General features: G+C 43.7%; 2 protein-coding genes across 2 annotated transcripts in view; both read right to left on the bottom strand.

Moving 5' to 3' along the window:
* Positions 1 to 11713, bottom strand: part of LOC132911715 (A disintegrin and metalloproteinase with thrombospondin motifs 10-like) — a 90322-nt gene extending 78609 nt beyond the window's left edge. The window contains exons 1-2 of the mRNA XM_060968589.1: positions 11483 to 11713; positions 10981 to 11125 (exon numbers count right to left, since the gene is read on the bottom strand). The gene's annotated coding sequence lies outside the window, so the exon portion shown is untranslated. The remainder of the gene's footprint in view (positions 1 to 10980; positions 11126 to 11482) is intronic.
* LOC132916052 (A disintegrin and metalloproteinase with thrombospondin motifs 7-like) lies at positions 124 to 12928 on the bottom strand. The gene is made up of 13 exons (XM_060975796.1): positions 12761 to 12928; positions 12512 to 12601; positions 12303 to 12427; positions 12079 to 12225; positions 10981 to 11125; positions 4673 to 4882; positions 4049 to 4163; positions 3705 to 3965; positions 2716 to 2833; positions 2218 to 2332; positions 1276 to 1526; positions 746 to 963; positions 124 to 434 (listed from the first exon to the last, which is right to left on the bottom strand). Exons 1-13 carry the CDS (start codon positions 12926 to 12928, stop codon positions 124 to 126), a joined length of 2274 nt encoding a protein of 757 aa, XP_060831779.1.
* Between the last annotated feature and the right edge of the window lie 4754 nt (positions 12929 to 17682).

Genomic DNA, 17682 nt, shown 5'->3' with positions numbered 1-17682 from the left:
ACAACAATGTTACTTTACGATCGGTTTCGATCGGTGTTGCAGATTTAAAGATACCATGCGTGATTCCGTGAAGGATAGAATTTTCATATCGCTGCATTCTTATCGAGTACAAAGTAACTTTCGTTATTTATTTGTTGGTGGACGTCGTTTCGAAGCAGCATCGGCGTCCTCTTGAATTTTCTGTATATATCTGACCGCATCCATACCAACTAAAGTAAATTCCGTGCCATTGCCTGGCGGTTGGGGCTCGAAATTCTTAGGAAAGTTGAGAGCGTCGTTTGCTTCGTCGCGTTCCAAGACGATGGTGAGCGTTAAATTTGTAATATTTTCCGTGTCGATCACGACCTCGCCTTTCTTCACGTTGTCGTGTTTCTTTACTTCCATATCTTGCTTCATCCGAGTTCTCAATTTCCGTTCAGAGAAACGTTCGTCATCTGAATCATACGACAGATAATTACTTTCACTTTCCTGTTCTTTTTTCATGCATAACGTTACGGATCGATAAGTAAATGAAAATGCGGTAGAAATAACTACGGATTAAGGAACGAAATTGGACGAAAGATCCTAATGGTGGAATTTCCAAGGAAATATAGAAACACAGAAAAAACTAGTCGAGCGAGGTCGATTGAATCATTTTAGCGGGCTCGAACGCTTGGTACTCGTGTTCACCTTCGGTGATTGATTTAACGACGCGATCGATCGTTAGATTACTCGACAGAGGAAAAGCGAGACTGAGAGCCGGTACTTTTGTCCTTTTGCTCGTGTTTCGCGAGAACGTTGTCTCGTTTCTCTCGGCTAGTGCACAACTCTCGTTCTTTCGGCTTCGGGCCTTGACAGTAGCTGTCAGCGATAATATCTACATCCAGCTCGGAGTGGCCGACAGGACGTACACATTTGACGGCTCGTCTCTTCTCGCAACCAACGACGCAGGATGTGCAACCTTGCCAGTCACCGATCATCCATCTGCGATAAACATCGTTACGAGTAGCAACGTAAGTTTCAGCGAATTAGAATAAGTAGATGGATCGTATTCTCCTTGGACGAAATCTCTCGTCGTCGGGCGAAAGATCTTTCGATCCTTTTCTCGACGTTCGACGATCACGAGGACGAACATTGCTCGCCTTCCGTCTTAGGTTTCTCGACTTTGAAATCCGAAACTTACAACGTTATGTATTAACGAGGACATCGTGATTGAAATTTTAAGCAATTCGGCGGTATTCGCTCGACTTTTGGAATTTTTTAATTAAAAGTATCTAACGAACGTGTGGCTCTAACCTCGGTAGGCAGGGTGCTCGATAACAGGGTCTCACTTTTTCCTCCGGTCTCGGGATGCTCTTACAGAACGTCTCATCCACGATGCCAGCGAGTTTCTCCAAGCAACGAGGCTTGGAAATCTGTTCACCGGGACCGCAATTCGCGCTGCACTTCTCCCAGTCGACAAAATCCCATGAAAACTCCGGCTTACGAGGGCTCTTTTCTTTCACACCGAACGAATACCTCACCGTCACGTTTTCTTTCGCCAGAATCTATTCGATGAAACAACTTACTCGGGCAACGAAATTATGCCGAGTACGTAGCAACGAAACCACTTTTCCATAGTTCAAGGGAAATATTCCAGGCGAGCAGTTGTTCGTTGGTAAACATAGTTGCGTGCGTAAAAAATATTATAACGATAAGTACGCTATGATAATCAGAATTATTATAATTTCGCGAGAATCTCTGTCGAGAGGGATACGGACGCGAGCGCCAAATGCGAATTTGCTATTCTGGTAAATAAATTGACTTTTAGTTTTCGAAACTCGGTTCGAAAATCCCGTGATTTCCAACGATAAAAAAAGAATTGCGTTTCGTATTAGAACGATTCGCTTGGAAAACGAAGGAATCTCGTTGGATTTGAGCAAACTCCTCGTTTATCGTTGGTAGTAACAGCAGCAAAGATACCGGGTCCGAATGTAACGTTCCTTCTAACGACCGTTTGCAAGATTTTACGAATAGCGTCGCGTAGGTGCGAGAGGTAGAGCGATAGAAGCAAATATCGCGTAATAGCAATTAGAAATTAGTTAGGTGGCGTTGAACAGAACTTTCTTCGTTTCACTACTCAAGATATCAACGCGTAGCACGACTCGATAAGAAGTGTCCAAATTTGGACACCGTGTTCGAGATACCTTATCAATCTGTCAGGCTGCCTAATTAGAGGACCGCGTTCGTTATGTTTACCAATATAAGCAGATCCTTCGTGACTGGTCCCGGTATGCTGAGAACCTCTTGACTCGCTCTTATCGTTCCTAACCACGCCCTCGTGCCCGCCACATCGAACATTCCTAAACGATCCCTGAAATGATCGCACATAATTAAAAAAAAAAAACCAACGATTAAACGCGCTTAAATCAAACGTACGCTGAATACACAAAGTGTATATTGCGCGAGTAGGAGCACGAAGTACGTTTGGAGAGACTCGTGTTCCTTAATCGGACATTTTAACGATTAATCGATACGTTTCTTTCCTGTCCTCCGCGTTTCTCTAAACGACTCCGTTCTTAAAGAACCGATCAACGTTAAGTATGAAAAACAAAAAATAAAACAACGTTCCATCGGTTTCTATGGTACGGCGATATAAAATCTACGATTCCTTCAAAAAGAATACGACGAAGAGAGGAAATATTTTACTCTTTCGAGAGTCAAGGTGTTCAAGTTCTTTAGCGGAAGTCAATTTACCCATCGATTAACGGTTTTCCGTCTCTGGTCCTCACCACTATCCTGGATTTAGAGGGCTCGATCTCCTCTAGCCGGACGTTGGTCGCGCCGACCGGGACGTCCACTACTTTCCTCGGCTCTGCCATTGAAAGTTTTCCCCTCTCGATTATTAGAAGTTTTATACCGAGTGGGACGTGCAGTATCGATTCGAGGGATCGCGAATACGAGATTTATTCGCTGATAGGTTATATCGGTCTGGTTCGAAAGCCGAGAGAACGGATGAGATTCTTTGGGAAATACCTTGGAAAGTTCTCGCACTTTTCACGGATCTAGTGCCTTTATCCGTGAGGAATTTCAACTTCCCTGGCCGGCGTTTTATTTATCGCGATTAGAGATTCTTCCGTGTCTAAAAACTTTCGCCGGCTTTTACATTAAATCAAACTCTCGGCATTTTTTGATCGAGGCATAAACTATTCTTCTCATACCACGTTCCTCTCTTTGCCTTTACGATTGAAACCGACGAGTTTCTACAAATTTAAATTAATTTTCCACGAAAAGTGCCTCGCCGTACGATGTAGAAAACTTTTCGATCGATAAAGTTGAACGACAAGGTAAAGCGACCGAGCCTAAAATAAAAACGTATGATATTTTTTAAGCGGCCAGTTCGACGCTTACTCGTAGCTCTTGACTTTCGGTGATTCTTAATAATCTTGGAGAGGAAAAAAATTTTAACGATACTGGTATATCGTTATCGAGATATCTACAAAAGGAAATAAAAGCGGACGTGATTAAAATAACGCGTAGGTACGTTTGAAAAATGTGCGAGTTCTTGGAGGATAGTGCGCTGTCCGAAAGAATGCTGAACGACCCACCTCGGTCTGTAATAAAACGTCGGAATAACTGTAAAACAAGTTATAAAGACTAAAGGCCGGCTAATACGATAAAACGCGCGACGATATTTCGAAAAGGGAAGAAATCATCTAGAGGAAGAATCGGGTAATTACACTCACGAGACGCCGGACCGATCGTTATCACAGCCTCCTTCAGGCTACACGAAGTGCCATTACCCCTACAGACGCCACACGCATCTTCCACGGCGTTCGACTCCATATTCAGGTCGCAGGGAATCTCTCGGCAGACACCTCCGATGCAGATGTCCCGAATACTCCTGTAGCAGGTGGTGCCGTCGATGACTCTCGGCCGAAGCGAAGCCACCACGTTCGCTTCGCTTAAACAGTAAAGGCCGCACGGATTTTCCGAAGCTTGTAGATCTGCCGATCGACTCGTGTGAGTAACTTATATAGTCGAAGACGATGTATCGACGAAGAATTCGATATATCGACGAGCTAGTTACCCTCGGGTAGCTTGTAAGCGGTCCATCGGTGAAGTTTCCCGTCTTCCGGAAAGATCCAGTTATCGAACTCGCTGCACTGGACGTCGCGGAAGGACGGCGCGTCAACGTCGCACGGCTGGAATTCGGTAAAAGTTTTAACGACGAACGTGGTGGTTGTGACCCAACTTGAGATTTTCTTGGAATAACATAGGAAAATGGTCACGTGGATACCGGCTGAAAATTCTACGTCGACAGCGAATAAATTCGTAGATCGTAACGTCGTATCAAAACCAGATTAAAGGAAAGATCTCCGTGTCTTCGTTGATAAACGTACAATTTAATATCTTCTCTTGTTAACCGTTTTTCTTATCCGTATCGTCAGCCTGTGTCTGACTTTACGCCTTTTCAGCGAATGTTTTCAGAATAAAGCGTTTTTTTTTTCGAGAGACGCGGTTTTTTCTCGAAAGTCGTGGAAACGATAGCGATTTAGATCTTGTAAGCTTAGTGAAAATGCTTTCCATCTTTCGAATTGGAGTATATACAAGTTACGCGTTACGATAAAAGAAGCTTCGATAAGCTTCGATTTTACCGTAGAATATATTTCTGTCCGATGTACTTCCGCTTGACTTTTCCGGTGGTACTAACCTTAGTGGCGCATATTTTATGACGTTTTCTGTCACCGCGACAGTAAGCCCCGCCGTTGGATGGCGAAGGATTGATACATCGTCTGACTGAGAAAGCCACACCGGAACCGCAGCTTCGGGAGCATCGACTCCAAGCTGACCAGCTACCCCAACCACCGTCTACGACTCCTGGTCGTTCGCCGACCAACAGACATTTCATTCCGTAACACCACTGCAAAGTTAATTATCGATCAATCCGACCGACCTCCCACCGTCTTTAAATTAATCGCGTCACGAGCCGTCTAACGATCGTTACGTCTCTCCGTCCCTCTTATCGTTGCGTTATGGAAATTTCAACGAAGATGGAGATGTTTCTTTTTTCCGACATAGTCGAACGGAATCTGTTCGCCGTTTAAATAAACTCGTGGAAAGAGCGGAGGGAAATTATTCCGAGTAATCCTGACGCGTTGTCGCAACTTTGTTATAAACGAAAAGTATTTCGAAACGTTAAACACTGGGGAAAGAAATTCGTCGAAGATAAATGTAGAAATGAGAAATTACCATCGAAACGAACCGTTGAAAGTACAAATCAAAGGATAACGTTGAAAATTGAAGGAAAAGCGAATTTTTCGATTTCCGATATTTTTTGCGGTCTCCTGTCTTCAAGTTGAATAGAAAAAGCAAAAAACCTTTCGATTCGCCGCGCAAATTTTTCTCAGCTGTCGAAATTGAAAGGGAAAAGAAGCGAGCTGCATCGTGACGTTACTACCTGCCGTTCGTCGTCTATCGTTTCCGTATATTTTTGCGAAGCTACTCGATCAGTCTTAATTCCGTTGGAAGAACGTGGATGATCGAATTACAAAACGATACTTATCTACGATCTCGCAAGCTGATTCTTATACACGAGCGACCGTAGCAATCAGAATTCCATGAGGATGCTGGAGAAACTCGAAAGTACCTTCAACGCATAGTCGGAATAATAAACCAGCCGTGCTTCCGTCGCTCCTTTTCACGAGGTTTTAGGAAGATTCGAGATTCGACGATCTCGCGAAGAGAATCGCGCCACGCTGTGATTTTTACTTGATTCGAAAAATCGATTTATCAAGCGGAATGCCGGCTGTGGTTGTACGATCACGCTTCGCTACGTGACGGGAGGAGACCAAAAATATTTCTCGATAATGAATGACTCGAGAACGCTGGAAAACCCGCAGAAACGTGATAAAACGGTCGCGGACGAGAAGAAAGATGGTATTCGTTCGTCGGTTCGTTCTTTGCGAATAATTAAACTCGTTATCCAGTGACGCAGAAAAGCAACACGAAAGCGAAAGTAATAACGCGGTTCGGAGTTTGTTCGACCCTTTGATTCGATCGTGACGCGTCTCGAGACTTTCGTTTCGATGGCACCACCGTTACGAGCTTTCGCGATAAACTTTTATTTATCATTATCTGTTTGCGAATGTCTATGCATGTACCGTCCGGTTTAAAACAGCGTCCTCTGTCAGTTGTATTCCGACTCTGTTGCGGTTTTGTTGAGATATGTATAATTTTCTGTGCTGGACTGGGTTAAATGCGTATTAGAGTCACTTGTATGTGAGTATCAGTGTGTGGATACTCGTGTGTAAGCGTCAGAGGGTGTCCAGGCCTTTGTTAGGACAAAAGACGATTGGCAGTGATATGGAAGCATCTGGAAGAGTCGGTTAGCAGTCGAGTGTAGAGAAAATGCTGAGACGCGTGCAAGTGTGAATCGATGAATATATGAGAAATCGTCCATGAAACAAATACATTATTATTTTAATATTAATCCCCAGTGTATATTCAGTGTTCCTATAACATTATTTCGGCACCAAAGATCCACGATTCTCAACAGGTTTTAATTCGCGCTAAGCAAACTCGAGCTTGACGAACTCGTCGAGAAAACGCGCGAGGGCTGAAATAAAATCTTAGCAAATAGCATAACCGATCCGTCTCAGAACGATAAGGTGAGTGCTGTTTTTATACGTAACGAGTCGTTTTTAAGGTAAATTTTCTTTGGGATTCATCAGCGCGAAAGCTTCTACTTCGAATTCAATCGCGCGTTACAACTTTTCTCGCTTTTATCGATCACAGGTCAATTGAAAGTTTCAAACTCGCTAATGCGTTCACCTTGTAAGAATTTTATTACTCCCCTATTTAAAAATTAATCAAAGCATCTGCGAATCGAGTTACCGTTAGCGCGTTTACCGTGTTGCGAGCATCTATCGTGGCATTCTGTCATCGCGACATTTATCTTCGTTTCGTACCTCGATTTTCTCAAGAAGCAACCGCGAAGACGTTACTTTGCAAGTTGATTAAATTTATCCTCCACGATAAGCAAGCTTATTTTTTCTTTTATCTGCTATTCATTTCAGAGACAGCTTTGTATTACGGTTGAACGAGGAGTTTGCTCGGTGGCTAAGACGAGCGTTAACGCGTTATGAACGCGGCCTCCCTCTGCGACGCGAACTTTCTCACCACTTTGACATCGTGTATCATCTAGAGTCAAATATAGCGGGAAATTTGCATACTTATTGAATCTAGTCTTTCGCCGGCTCTTGAAAGACAAACTGACAGTTACCTCTAAATATATATAAACCGACGTTATACACCGATGGAAATAGCTAGATCGAGTCGTTCGTTCGTTTCGAACGTTAAATACCGGTTACTAAATTTTGCATTCGCTATATACCAATCGTTTCGATATTTACCATAAGCGCGATATTCGTATTTTAAGCGATTTAAATCACTGTTACGAATTAATTACGTGAAATTGATATATCGGTGCCTCGGCTATGGACGATACGGCTTAAAAACCGCGGCGAGAAGATTAGTCGAAATAAGTTTATCGTCGAGTCGACGAGAGCGTGGAACACGAAGGTAATTTTTTTCTCTCGTCCGATGGCCGACTCGTTTCCCAAAATATATAGCTCGTTCTCCGTGCACCAGAGTTGCAACCACTTCGATCCATGCAAGCCGAATAAGCATAGCATGTTCGATGAAGCACGGTTGGCATGGTTGGCAAAGCGCGTGAGGTGAAAGCTAGGTGAAAAAACAGCTGCTCCGCGTGTGGCAGGCGCAATGTCTTAATCAGAGTTGCATTGAAATTCAAACGGCCGAGAAGGAGATTTTTATCCGGGTCGGTTTTACCGTCGGCCCCTACTAGACCAGTTTCTTGCAAAAGTCCTGCTGTAAAACGGCTGCTCGCGTATTTATAGAGAATTATCGTATATCTAAACAATACGTATCATTGCAACGCAGAAACGTACACGTAATTCTTTCGCGATCGACCGCGTCGGGACGCGTGATGTCGCGTCGCACGCCCGACAAAAGCTCGCGATCGACCCCCCCGATGTCCCGGATCGTTAATCCTCTTACGCTATCCGTTACTCGAGAAACCTTCCAGTAATTCAGATATGTAAATGCGAGCGTTCGTTGGCCGTAATATAGATCGCACGATAGAATACGAGCTTGAAGATGAAGCGCGATACTTTTTTCTGTGTAATTACTGGCTTATTTATAAGAGCGTTTATTCCTCTTTCAGGGATTATAAATTTCTTTAAGGAGAGCCAGCGATAATCTACCGAGTTTCGTAAAAACGCCTCTATTATACGCGAGTGATCGATTTCGAAAGCGAGTCCCGTCGCATCCTTCTTTAAGAATTTTAACCTGTTCGGAATCGAATACGGCCTTGGATACGTAAAACCAGACAGACAGTCTCTCTTATCGTCGTCGCATCTACGATACTGAAATATCTCTGAAACGAAGCGTCTTGGGTGATCGAAGATTCGCACGAATCTCGCGCAAATCGTTTGCTGCGTTCGGACGATCCGTCGGCCTCGATCCTCCGGTATTTTCATTAGCCGAGTAATATTAAGTAACGTGGAGAGATGAAGGACGAGATCGGGCATAGGTAGTCGTTAATTCGTCTTTGCATATTTCCAGGCAATAATTTACTCTGTTCTCTCCGCAACGCGTGCCCTCCGCCGCTGGTTTCCTCGCGGACACGCAACCCATTCCCGGAACGGCACACCTCAGGGTTTCGCAGTTCTGAAAATGAAACGCGATCGTATTGGCGGGGTCGAAGCTGGACGTATGTGTCGTCGGCGGTACGAATCGTGGCGAATGCGATAACGCGAAACGATAGGCCTACTTTGAACGTCGCTTATCTAAACCGAACGATGCACGGCAGAACGTATTTTCCTAAAAGGATAAGGTAGACCGCGCGTAAGGTAGAAGCTTGCCGTGGCGAACGGCAGATGGTGCCTGTTCACGGGCGGTCCGCGTCTATCGCCGTTTATCGCATCGGTATCGCGATTCCTGACCACGACGACCGACGAGTTGGCGACCCGTGCACGCCTCCAATCGCCAAGGAAATCCTCGAACACGTACGACGTTACGCTGTCGCTACGTAAGAAATATCGCTTCTTATTTCCCGGCCTAAATCGAAATCGTGCGATCCAAGTAGTGGCAAATGTTCAGATTTAAACTTTGAAGTTAGCGAACTTTGTCGGAATAAATGATCGAGTCTTTCGCGATGAAATTAACCCGAAGCTCGTTTCTTCGAAGCTCGACCAGTTACTAAAATGTAACTTTATCAGAACCGTTTCTTTGCTTATTTCCACGCATGAGAAATTTTCAGGCAAAGAATTTTGGACAGCTTCGCGTTGAGACGAACGAAGAGTTGAAATTTTGAATGTTTGAATTAAACCTTTTTCGTTAAAGGAACTCGACGAGAGAAATCGATGCTGTTAAATAAGGAATTTCAATGGTTGATAAAACGAAAGTTTGGAAGAGTACGCGAACCGAGCCGCTTGATACGAAAGGCAATTTACGATGTGTAAAATAATCGAGAAACCATGTTGTCCGACAACGTAAACGTAATTATTCTCTGTAGTTTATTAGGTTTAAGCGACGCAAAGAGAATGATGAATTGAATTACATAAATTATATGAAATTCCCTTAGTAGTCGAGGCACCTTTGAATTCAGTCACGTTAATATATCTGTACTCGGTACTCTAATTAAATTCTCTGAGATAGGAAAATTAAAGAAATTAACTTCGTCTAAAGTATAGCCACTTGAAAGCAAAGGTTTGTTCCATCCGGCCCCTTGATTAGAAGGTTGCATGGTGAAAAGAGAGCAAATTAAACGGCGCTAATACGTAATTGAAACGATACGCCTGGAGCATCGAGGAAAGTTGTAATTTTTTTTTCTCAGACACGAGACACGAATACGTGGAAACAAGCGCGAAAAGAACGGCATTCGATTCTCACATACGTCGCGTTAGATGAAAAATAATCGGGTTTTCCTCGGTTTTCGGACAATTTCACCGGTGACGTGCCATAAAAACGTCAACATATGCTCGTGGAAGTAATTTTTTGTTCGTCAAGGCAAACAGCTAGACAAATTTAACTAATTTCGTATGCGCGGACGGCTTAATTAACGCGGCAAAGTCGTTGAACAAAGCTGAAAGTGTTTGCAGCTGCCGCTTTACACCGACCCCGACTGTTACAAATACGAATAACTTAATGAACAAGTGGAACACATTAACGAAACCGCACCAGTTCACGCAGTTACCGGTGAACTTTCTTTTCTGCCGGCCGTAACAGAAAGGAAAAGAAAAAAGAAACCGAATCTTTGTTTCGCCGGTGCGTATGCAAATATCAAACAACGACGCGTATTAACGCGTTTATTACAGTTGCTGGAAAACAATGTCGTTCGATAAATAAACGGTGCACACTCTGAATTTTCGTCAAGTTCGTTAACGTTCGCGCCACCCTGCTACGCGCGTCTCTATGTTTTCGTATTTAATTATAAAATTACAACGGTCCCATGTTGGCCCATCATTAACGATTTCAAATGACGAAATAACGAGGCTGTTTGACCGAGGTTCGACGCGACAGCCGCTCGGTATACGGTCTCCCTCTCGTTAAATCAATCGAGCTACGGCGCGAACGTTCAAGCTTATGAAAATATTGATTTTCGCCTTTTTAAAGATGCGAAGATAAAACGATCGATCACATTCGCGTTGATCGAAACAACGAAAACGTTATTCTCGCGAACGTTTCAATTTTCGTGGTGGATCCAGTTTTTAGAATCCAACGAGGCTACATATTCTTCCTTGGCCCCGACGAAATATGACGGAAATATAAAAGATATGGAGCTGCATGCCGCGCCGGCGCATAATATTACGTGGAAAATACGGTTGCGGAAGAGCCACGTAACGTAATATCCCGTTGAGAATAGGAGCTGGCTACGGAGAAAGACAAGTACGCTTTAAAAAAATAATACACAGGCAATTAAATTTGCTTTCTTACCATGCCCAGGTTGCATTGCCGTGCATCAGGACTGTACTGTATCCGACATTGGTCATCCGCGTCGTACACTACACCTGGAAGAAGCTCCGTGCTGGGTAACTCGTGATTTTGCTGCTCGTCTTCCAAACAAAATCCCAAACCTGTCCTGCAAGAATAATCGCACGGATGATCTTCTTTAGAGTTTGCTAACTATCAGCGACCTAAAGAAGCGTTAAAATATTTCGCTTTTATTAGCGATAGCCTTCTCCTTTTTTTTTTGGACATCCGCAACGGAATTAAGCAAATAGAGGAGTTTGATAAAATCGTAAGAATTTTAGCAACAAGAAGGATAGAAACACACTGTTCTTCCGTTTCAGAGTTCTGGAAGAAATCCAATTTTATCGTAGAATTTTAAAGCGTTTTTCGGTCAACAAGGTTCTTCGCTGCTTTAAAATGAATGAAAGCAAAAGCAATCTCGAATCGATCTGATAAAGTTCCGGTGCTGTACAATGCAGTTTCTTACTCGATATACGATTTCAGCGAATTCCTCGAACACTCGGACCATCTTTTCGTGACATACATGTTGCCGGGATGCATGACCGTCGTCTCCACGTACCCCTTTCCACGACGAATAATACCTGAGCAGCCGTTTTCCTCTTGGACGTCGTGCGACATGCCTAATCTATGTTAAAAGTACGTCTCAAGCTCGAAACGAATAAGTAACGAATCCAACGATAAAAACGTTTTAGCTTTACGAGAAAAAGGAAGAAAAGGCAAAGAACGACGTGTATCGCGAACGAAGGTCCTTCGTCGATAAAGGTTAAAATTCTAAACATATTGTATTATACGCTTATTAGTTTCGCGAGTACGTTGTTTCGATGAAGGTTACTTGAAAGTCATTTAAAGGTCACCTAGAGTATTATCCATCTTAATGTCAACCGTACGTAATATCATTAAGAAGTTACAAGTCGATGAAAGTGGTATCTTGCGAGGCTTGTTATCGCGTTACGTTCTTTCGAGCTCCTTCTGAACCTTCGCATTTCGAACTGTAGTATTCTTTGGCGTAAGAAATAAAAATAAGAAAAAGGGGAAGAAGAAGAAGAAGAATGAAACTCGTACGTATGTCCGATGTGATGAGCGATGTGGTATCCTGTGTGTAGGCCGATATCATTTATAACGACAGCGCCTTTCAAAGGGTCGCAAGTTCCAGCGATCGTCGAGGTACCGGTGAAACCACACAAGTTCGGCAAATCACAGACGTTGCTCCTGGTTAAACGAATGAACGTTGAAGCCCGTTCGAGGTTAAGTTGGATACGCGCGACGTTAATTCGATCGCAAGGTACTTTGTAATGAGAATAGCGCAGTCGTGGTGATTCGGGTGTGAATCGTCACCAGGATTGATCGTTTCTTGCCACTGCTGGAAGTATTTCAGGCTACCGTTTGGATCTTTAGTTATCGCTACGGTCATCTGTATTCGTGATTTAACGTACGTAAGTGGTATTGAAGAAAGACGGCTAGAGGTACGATGGTATCGTAAAGTAAAGAAAACTACCTCGTTTTCTTGGGCGTGCATTCTTATGATTCTAACAACGGTTAATTCGATTGGAATGCCTAGACTATGGTCGTGTAACAATCCTGCGGCCTGAAACACGCTTAAAATTAATAACTTTTAGCGATCCTGTTATTAGCAGAAAATAACGCGGATACATCCGTGTTATGTGTTGGAACGTGCAAAGGCCTTTTGCCTATTTTTAACTCTTAATGGAAGGCAATTAGGAGTAAAGTAGGGCAAAGTTAGTACCATGTTGAGCAGCGTCAGCGCGTAATTCTCGACGTCGAAATCCTGGCGATAATCGAGAACGGTCTTGTCGAGTACCAGCAGCAGTTCTATCGTGTAGGATTTAGTCTGCTTCTTAGGTGGGTGGCTTTTCTGCGAACTGAAAGCGCGCTTGGCAATGGTTTTGGCCATATTGCCGGTGACATTACAGAGAATCTCGGCGTTCCTTCCGAATTCGTCCGGACTCTTTTTGTAGACGACATGCGGGTGCTCCGTTTCTTTGGTAAAGTCGTGACCTGCCACCGGCTGAATCGTGTACCACGATCGTTTCGTTCTAATATATCCGGCCTGGAGATGAGAACACCGAGATTCCTTCTAGTCAGATTTATCTTACGCCGGGACTCTCGGCCCACCATATTCGTTCGAGTCGTTTGAAAGCTTTGTCCGGAAGGAAAGCTCTATGCCTCTCGTAATTTAAAAACTTTATTCGTTTGTTTTCAAACAGACCGCGAATTAAAGACGTCGCGTCTCTGGCTTACGCTGGAAAGTTTACGTCTTAAATAGGCCAAATTCGATATATCGTTCAAGATTTCAAACGACTGATCGCCAAAGGAAAATAAAAGGCGATACTAACGAGGCCGTAACAAGTGGACAAAGCGCTGTTGCCCGATTGACCGAGAACGCGACCCTGATAGTGGCACTGGCTGTCGCGTATTCCTCGCAATTTTACATTCTTTAAGAAATCATCGTTGTTTCCAGCTTTAGAGGTTCTCGATACCTTGTGCTCTTCCACGATAGCGCCTGAATAAAACGTTTCCGTATTTTATTCGAACTGTATCCACGTATAAAGTCCAACTTTATAGCTATTTATATAAATAAATAAATCGAAATAAATTGTTGGGCCGATTTATTTATCTCTTTACAGAGAGAAAGCTCCAGCGCGGTATTATTTTAATTTAAAATCGAAACGTTGCGTTGCGTCGGGAAAACTACTCTGGCAAATTTATCGCGATGAAACGGCACTTGCAACGTTGCCGACGAGCTGCAGCTCGTACGAGCAAACGTTAGCACGTTCCTTTTTCAAGGTTGCTCGGTGAAATTAGCATAGACACCGGGTATCGAGGAGATTTTCAACTCGCCTGGAGCAACGAGACGTGAATTCGGCCGAAGCTCGAGATGATGTTCCTCGTCGTCGATTTGCAAACGGTAGTGAACAGCGTCGTCGGGAATCCTATCCGCGGCTGTTCGATCCATGTAGAAGGAACGCTTGAAGTGATGAGGTATTCGATGCGACACGAACTTTCCATCCGACCTGACTTTCCTCGGGACCACGATCTCGTATCCGGCGCGCGTGCTACGCCCTTGAAAAATGAATCGTCGTTATCAGGCTGTCGCCTTCCTTCGATCGCGTCTCATCTCGTCGGGAACATCTTCCATCCGACTCGAATTCAATCAATTATTCCACGGAGAATACCAATTTTCGAGTGAAACTCCTTGCCGGAGGCGGCGGAATCAAGGAACCTCGACGTTTCCCTTCGCTTCCCTTCGGAATACGTGTCTGCCTTGATTCTAGGACCTTCTGAATTCCTTCATTACCATAATCAGCGTTATCATAATCATATATCATTGCTCGAGGTTCAGCGCTAATAATCGTATCAAATTAATACGAAGGTAGTAGCGTGGGTAAAGTGAATGCATAATTAACAGCGTTAACATCCACGTTTACATAAAACGCTTACATTATACCGCTGTCGAATTACGTTAGATAATTAGCTTTAACTTTGATATTTGAACGTCGATCGAGCCAAGTCGATGATTAAACAAGATTCGCGACTACCGGTGTTTCTATAACGCGCCAGCTACGAGATCAATTTTTCGTTTATCTAGCTTTGTCGAACGATATCTACATAGAAGGTAAATGCTTAATTCTCGTAACGAGGCAAATTAGAGCGTGGCCTACAAATTTTCCACCGTTTCGCAATTCCGCAACGGTCGGGTTCGACATTTCCGATATTCAGTAATTTGCCCAAGCAGATCGAGTTTCCTCGTTGAATCGACCGCGGCACAGCGCATAGAAATGCGGCGCTGTTTCGCGCTTCTTCAAGATATTTCTTCCAAGGGTATAACTCTGTTTGCGCATGCCACGCTTCACCACTACAATTTACGCGTCGGTTGTTCCGTGTTCGTTCGATACCTATATGCCGGCGTGTTTTGCGAAAGGCCGGCGACCTACTTCTCGAGTAGGCGGCGGAGCAACGAAAAATCTTGTACGCGAGAGAACGTGTTCGCTAATGAATCCGCTTTATCGCGAAAAGTGCCCTACAGGGTTCAATTTCCTGGCCGTCGATCGCCGAGAAAATTTCATCAACCGCGCTTCCATATCTTTCATCCGTTTTTCTCTTTGTTAAGAAACCGAGAAAAGAGGAAAAATCGTTTCGCTGCGTGCTATCTAAATAACGGTTTCCTTTAATCGCGTAGCGCGTTTCTCGCCGCATGCAACGACTCAAAATCAATTAGCCAGATATACATGCAATCTACCTTCTTTACGTCGACTTTACGTATCTACTTTCGTTCTATACGTTCGACGTATCGGCACAGGGTATCTCATTGGTTTCGAGTCGTCAAACGTCGAATTCGACGAGATTGGTGGCACCTTTGAACGATTTGTCGTTTCAACAGCTTCAAATAGCAATCTTTTTTCCTACCATGGTAATAGAAAAAGTTGTTATCCCTTGCAAAAACAAGGAACGATTCGTCGAGTAAAATCACGAATTTACAAAAAAGGACGAGTCTAAATTAGCGCGTACTATGCGCACTATACTAACGTTTTGAGCGTGTATATGTGGAATACGTAATTTATCACTGGTGTATTAACCGACGAAACTTTCTCGCATTCGCGAGCATTTGAAAGTTACGAACATAAGTACGTATGCCTCGAATCCCTATTTTCCACTCGGTCAAGAGTTTAATAACGTATCGATCGATCGGAGGAGCGAAAACATACGTTTGGCGTACTCGAGCCGTTATCGAAGCGAACGATTCACCGGCACGTTCTCTTGCGTCGAAACCGTCGAAAAATGTATTCGGATCGCGGCCAAGAAGCGGTTGCTCGGTGGACTAACTCGGAGAGTTGGAGTAGAGACGAGCCGCCTCTTGCAAGAACTTTCAAGTAGCTTCGAGAGGAGAAAATCGATGGAGCACGAACATGGAATGAACCGAACGAGCGACCGCATCATCGTTCGACCATCGACGCGTACTTTGCGCGATCACAGAAATATTTGAAAATCTCGTTTCCCTCTCGGTAACTCTACGCCAATGAGTGAAAAGCGTGGCAAACGTATCTCCGCTTCGATGTAGAATTTTGATTTCGTTATCATTTGGAACAACGGTGTCGACAGCATCGTGTAGCCGATTTTTCGGACACGTAGCCGCGTTGTTGCAACGCTTTTGTCCATCCGCGTAAAACTAACCAACGTGTCGCGATAAAAATAAAACGGAAATATGCCAGGCAAGAGGTACGTTTTAATTGCTGTGCTATGTGTGTATGTAGCGCGAGCGTGGGCCAAACGCGTAACTCGCTGGAGATTATACACCTAGTGAAAAAATTACAAAATACAGAGGACACACGTGTATACGTATAACACGCTGACGAGTATAAATTCACGAAGTAGATCGAATCGCATCTCGTTCGATTTTAAGATTTACCTTCGCGCCGTATCTCGACAGCGACAATTTGTCCGAAAACGTTACGTAATTGGTCAGAAACGATTATGTTATAGGGATTATCGTTGTACGGACAAGGAAAGCGAGGATTTTCCAACGATCTTTTATCAGATAACGGCGCCAACATGGAGAAACGCGAAGCGGAACGAGCTCTGGTTGGAAGAATCATCGGATTTTCATTTTTACCATTGCGGCGAAACCACGAAAAATAGTTGCCACGTTCTTGCGAGACTCGAAAAAACTCTTCTCTGATAGATACCAGACACTTTGTCCGACCGGAACATGTCGACGGAGAAGAAGCTACAGCGCGAATCAACGTTGAATCACCAGATCTCGCGGTATTACTTTTTCTCGGCATTTCGCGAACATCCAAGATATACGATTCTGACGGAAAAGACTGGATTCCGGCCGCGAAGGCGATCGCAATAACGACTTCTCGTCCACCGGAAAAATATCGCGGAAAAAGATTTTTCAAGGTTTGCGAGAAATGTCTGTTCTTCGTCGTTTCTCGACGAACGCTTACGATAAAAACTATATCGCGGGTGGTAGGACCGCTTTATAGCGTGTGACGACAAAGTTCTATGGATGGCACGGTTCAAGAAAATAATTAAGAAGGAAGAACGTCGTTCTGCTATCGATAAAGGTATAATCGTTATTTGAAAAGATTTATTCGGCGATGTAATCCTTTGTGAAACGAATAAGAATGTTATCGGTATCGTATGTAAAAATATTAATTTTACATTAACGTTATAACGGTAGATAAATTGAGAATAATTTCGAAACAGAGACCGTGAAATATTCGTTGTAACCTCAGACAACAACGCTCGTGTAATGTAAAGAATGTGAAATGTTCTCTCTCGTAGAAATATTTAATCCAAAATATTTGTAGCCTTAATTAATTTTAATTAATTTGAAATCACGTTGAGAGATACGTTTGGTTACAACCGGCGACTGTGCATTTCAGCAAAAAGGAAGTTCCACTCTACCAGTTAGAGAGAAAACGCGTGGAAATTGAGCGACGATGCTGAATGCTGTCCTGGAATTTCGGAATACGAGAAATTTACAATGTTGTCTTTCCGAATTGCATGTATTCGAAATTCCAACAAACGCCCGAAAGCACGTCAAAATAATTAGACGAAAAGCCAACGTCGTTTCACGACTTACGTTTACATCCGTTCGCAGTAGTATAATCGATGATTAGGAAGTCGAGCTGTGCATATCTA

This window comes from Bombus pascuorum, chromosome 1, assembly GCF_905332965.1.
Source record: "Bombus pascuorum chromosome 1, iyBomPasc1.1, whole genome shotgun sequence".
In the NCBI taxonomy this organism is placed as follows: Eukaryota; Metazoa; Arthropoda; class Insecta; order Hymenoptera; family Apidae; genus Bombus; species Bombus pascuorum.
Note: the sequence above shows the minus strand (reverse complement) of the source record. Positions and strands in the feature narration are given on the sequence as shown.